Source organism: Phyllobates terribilis, unplaced genomic scaffold, assembly GCF_046119375.1.
Source record: "Phyllobates terribilis strain yellow unplaced genomic scaffold, ASM4611937v1 Scaffold_5548__1_contigs__length_50868, whole genome shotgun sequence".
Classification (NCBI taxonomy): Eukaryota; Metazoa; Chordata; class Amphibia; order Anura; family Dendrobatidae; genus Phyllobates; species Phyllobates terribilis.
Genome location: NW_027368295.1, coordinates 46049 through 50845, shown reverse-complemented (window position 1 = coordinate 50845; position 4797 = coordinate 46049). Strand labels below are relative to the sequence as shown.

The window sequence follows — 4797 nt, the reverse complement described above, 5'->3', positions numbered from 1 at the left end:
GGATTTGCACTTTGCTTTGGGTTTAAGGTTGGTTTTGGCATAAAGTTCATTATGCTTGCTGCATATTCAGGTTTAGAGCTGTAGTTCATGTATAGTAAGTTACAATGAAAAACTGGGAACACTGAATCCAGGTCAAAGCCGTCGTATTTTTTCTTTCGAAACCATGAAATCTAAGTATCGCATCCCTTATTTTTCTCTAGGTGGCAAAACAATGAACGCGCTTAAGCAGCGACTTTCTTGGATGTTACCGAGTTGACAATGGTGGCGAACTCCGGACCCTGCATAGACGCATCAGTCAAATGTTATTAGCAATCAGCAATAATATTCAGTTGCTTTCATTCTACTTAAGCCACAAATTGAGTAAAATGTTAATAGCAAGGCGTTTTTGCACGGAACCACCCATTATATGGCCAAATTTGCATGGAACCACCCCTATACCGATTCCGAACCATCCAAATTTCATCATTTTCTTACCAGGAATCACCCTTGGACAGATTCCATCAAAAATTCTGTTAAAAACGGTGTAATGGCCAAAATACCCTCATCCTTTTAAATAAAATACAATTTTAATACAATTCTACCCTTGTTTACTTTATTTTTGCTTAGTTTTTTTCTCCTCGCAAATGGCGTTCCTTCTTCCGTTTGACCTCTTCAATGGTGATGTTCCTGCGTTCTTCCCAAATCGACCACTTCAATGGTGATGTTAGAGATTTCGTTCGACCTCTTCAATGGTGATGTTTGAGATTTCGTTCGACCTCTTCAATGGTGATGTTTGAGATTTCGTTCCTGCGTTCTTCCCAAATCAAACCCTAATTGAACCCAAATTCGGCCATATACAGTGATTAGGGTTCCTGCATTCCTGCGTTCTTTCCAAATCGAACACAATTCCCAATTTCGACCTCTTTGATGTGTTCCTGTATTTCATCGAACCCAATTTCGACCTCTTTGCTGCGTTCCTGTATTACATCGAACCCAATTTCGACCTCTTTGCTGGAAATCGAAAACGAAGAAGAAGCTGGAAATCGAAAGAAGAAGCTGGAAATCGAACCCAATTTCAGCCTCTTTGCTGGAAAACGAAGGAGCTCATCGAACAAGCTGGAAATCGAAAACGAAGAACGTAGGAGCTCATCGAAGAAGAACCTGGAATTAACGAAAACGAAGAACGAAGGAGCATCTCCCCATTTAACGAAAAACGAAGAACAAAGAAGCATCTCCCCATTTTCTTTTCTTTTTCTTTTGGCCCTAATTTCTTTTTCTTTTCTTTTTTTTTAAACTTTGGTTTTTATTGTAAATTTGAAATTCTGTCAGGGGTAATTTTTTTTTCGCTAATTTGGATGGAAAATCTAACGGAATAGGGGGAGGGTGGCTCCTGATAAGAAATTGATGAAATTTGGGTGGTTCGGAATAATTATCGATATAGAGGGTGGTTCGGATAATTATCGATATAGGGGGTGGTTCCTTGCAAATTCGGCCATATGAGGGGTAGTTCGGTGCAAAAACGCCTATTAACAATCAGCAATAATATCATACCTTCAAAGAAGCACCACCCACAAGAAATCCATCTATGTCATCTTTCTTTGCTAGCTCTGCGCAGTTGCCTCCGTTTACAGAACCTGCACATAGCTTCAAACTTAAAACAATAATCCCAAGATGAAACTGAAGATTAGGCTTTCAAGTTTCAACAGCATTGCTAACAGTAAACAAAAGAGAGATGGCGATGAACTTATACCTCCGTATATTATACGTGTCTTAGATGCAACTTCATCAGATACATTCTTTTTCAGCCAATCGCGGACAGCAACATGAACCTCCTGAGCTTGTTCAGGACTGGCCACTTTACCGGTCCCAATAGCCATACAGGTTCATATGCAATGACTACATTGTCCCAGCTAGGTAGAGCGTCTGAATATATAACGACAGCTATTTCAATGCTTTCGAATTACATGTAGTAGAAACTGAAGGCAGTATATGATTACCTGCAAAAGCCTTCAACTGGTTGAAACAGACATCAAATGTTTTGCCTGACTCTCTTTCGTCAAGCTTCTCCCCAATGCAAGCTATCACTCCAACACCTTGTGATAGGGCATATGCAGCCTTCTTCCCTATGAACTGCATCCACACACCCAACAGAAAATATTAGTTTGATTAACATGAAAGTAGTGAACTAAAAGATGCTAGTGAGAATGATGAAAGAGATTAACCTGGTCATCTTCGCCTATGACATGTCTTCTCTCAGAATGCCCAAGGATAACCCATTGGCAACCAATATCTTTCACTTGCTCAACACTATGATTTACAAAATGAGTAAGAGAGGGCTTATACAGGCGAAGAATTTATGCGCGTGAAAGTCTATTTACAGGAGTGTTTAGATATATTTCAAACTCATTTACATTGGCAGTTATTTCGTTAAGGATTTGCTTTTGTAAGAAGTATACTGACATCTGTAACAAATATTGTAGAACAAAGTCTCCACTCAGCAGAAACATATTACAGTACATCTTACCCATTGCATTAGGTCCCAATATAGATAACTTAATAGAAATGATTAGAACCATGAACTCAAAACATGAAGGAGCCAGCACTCTGCATGCAGCTAAGAGGGATTTTGCCATTTGGGTGCTGGCATGCTCAAGCTAGAAGCATTGGTTTTATTTTTTTTGAAAAAAAAGTGGAGTCGTTTCTTGACTTATGTAAGCTATCTATCTACATTCATTCACACTGTCGAATTACGGTACAAATAAGCATGCTGATTGTGCAACTGGGTGCCAACTATAACCACTCATTGTGATTAAGGTGATAAAAACTATCTAAAGTTATAGAGATAACTTGAATTCACTTCCACGAGATTTTATTAATTACCACAAAAAGCAAAAAGTCACCTGATTTCACCAGTATAAGCACCTCCCTTTCCAATCCAACAGTTTTGTGCAGACACCTCTATCCGACTGGTAAGAGAGTTCTTTACTTGATCAATGTAAACAAAAGGCGGTGACACCACAACATCTGTCCATAAATATAACTGTATAAGCAAGTATAGAAGATGTCCAAATACGTTTTTGTTGTGAAATCATAAATACAGTGACATGGTATATGTATCAAAAGGGGTGCTGAGCAACCATTCACACAAAGAGCATTTGAATGCATGCATATAGCATTAGCCCCATCTCAATGTATGGCTTGCATTTGTCATAATCATATCTTTCCAGCGAGGAAAATGTCTACATAAGACATTGAAATATTGCAGTTCAACCATTTTTTGCATAGTGACCTATTCTAACGCATTAAACTTGCAGAAATTGAGTCAATTGACTTACCAACATCAGGCTCCAATGTTGCATTGTTCAGCTCTGCAATAAGCTTGGAGATGGATTCCTTGGTCCCATTCTGCCAGGAAAAAATGAAACAGAAACAGGTATTAGATATGGCACCAGTTACTTACTTTTACTTGCACGTCACTATACAAAGCATAATCAACAGTACGTCCAAGTATATATAACAAAAACACAGTATAACCAATCAACTTAGCTGTTGTATTTGCTAGATGTAATCTTTGCAAGCATTGCAGAAAAGGCAAAAGGATAACAAACAGCACTGCATAACTAGATAAGCTCTTACCAACAACAACCCCGTGAGGTGTCTGCTGGTCATAACAAACCTAAATACTAATACTTTCGAATAAATCATACAAAAGAAATATGATATCTGACCATTCAACCAATTCCAAAGAAGTAAACAGCTAAATCAATCAAAAAACTGAAGACGATCATCAACTGGCTGATTATATGAGAAATAATTAGTAAGAAAATTGTAATTGTAAAATTCAATTGACAGCTATTTGTCATTGAAATATTGTGCGTTGAATAATAGCAATTATCGGAGGAGAAACTGTCTCATGATTCAATTCTGTCTAGCGAAACCATTGATTTCCATCGAAGATGATGTTTATCAATGTCAGGCATGCATAAAACGTGAAGGAGCGGTGGAAGAACGAGGACTAGTTAGAAGAAGGCGTCGTCACTTACACACTTCCAGTTACCACCAACAAAGAACTGCAAAAAATGGAAGAGAACACGAATTACTATCCAGTCTATGCGGTAACGAAATGCACGGATTATTAGATCCACATATTAGATTATAGAAGGAATGAAGAGAATGTGGTTAAACCTTTCCAGACGCGGCCATGGCAGCAACACCTCTGGAGCCTCTGGAAGCAGAGGAAAGGCGAAGATGAGAAGAGACCCTTGTCGAATAGGAGTGTAGAGTTGCCGTCGAAGTTTAAGCAAGAGGACCTGCGAAAACCAGGACAGATCTGAGTAGCGACGGAGTTAGGAGCGGAAACCTTGGAGGTGAGAGATGATGTAGAAACGACGGCCATGGCGACAAAGTTTATCTCCTCCTCTCTTCCTCGGTTCTTCTCTCTGCTCTGTGTTTGTGTACTCTTTCAGAAGGGAAAGTGACGATTTATGTTATGTCAGTCCAATAGTGAGTTTGGCGCGTGCATGTGAGATTTGTGGTTGGTGAAAGTGTCCGATGGTGGAAAACAGGAGGTTGGCGGACACGCGTTTAGGGAAGGGGTTTAGGAGTGTGTTAGATTCGAGGGGTAACTCTATCGGGACGTGAGGTGGTCGTTGTTGGGGTTTCTGCCCTTCAACGGGGGCGTCTGTTGGTCATTATCTAAATTGTTAATGTCGTTCTAAACGGCGTCGTACCTGTTCACGTGGACAAGTCCCAACGAAGTTGGATGAGCGTCATAAATTGCGGTGAGGTGGGTGGAAAAAGTAGGGTTAACGTGAATGA

At 39.7% G+C, this 4797-nt stretch overlaps 1 protein-coding gene across 1 annotated transcript; it reads right to left on the bottom strand.

Annotated features, from left to right (window-relative positions):
- Positions 1-221: 221 nt before the first annotated feature.
- LOC141250328 (uncharacterized) lies at positions 222-4375 on the bottom strand. The gene is given in 11 exon segments (XM_073669927.1): positions 222-278; positions 1531-1613; positions 1730-1852; positions 1855-1902; positions 1977-2109; positions 2202-2286; positions 2880-3003; positions 3315-3384; positions 4023-4049; positions 4165-4245; positions 4247-4375. Coding segments are annotated over 11 exon segments (960 nt in total).
- Positions 4376-4797: the final 422 nt, after the last annotated feature.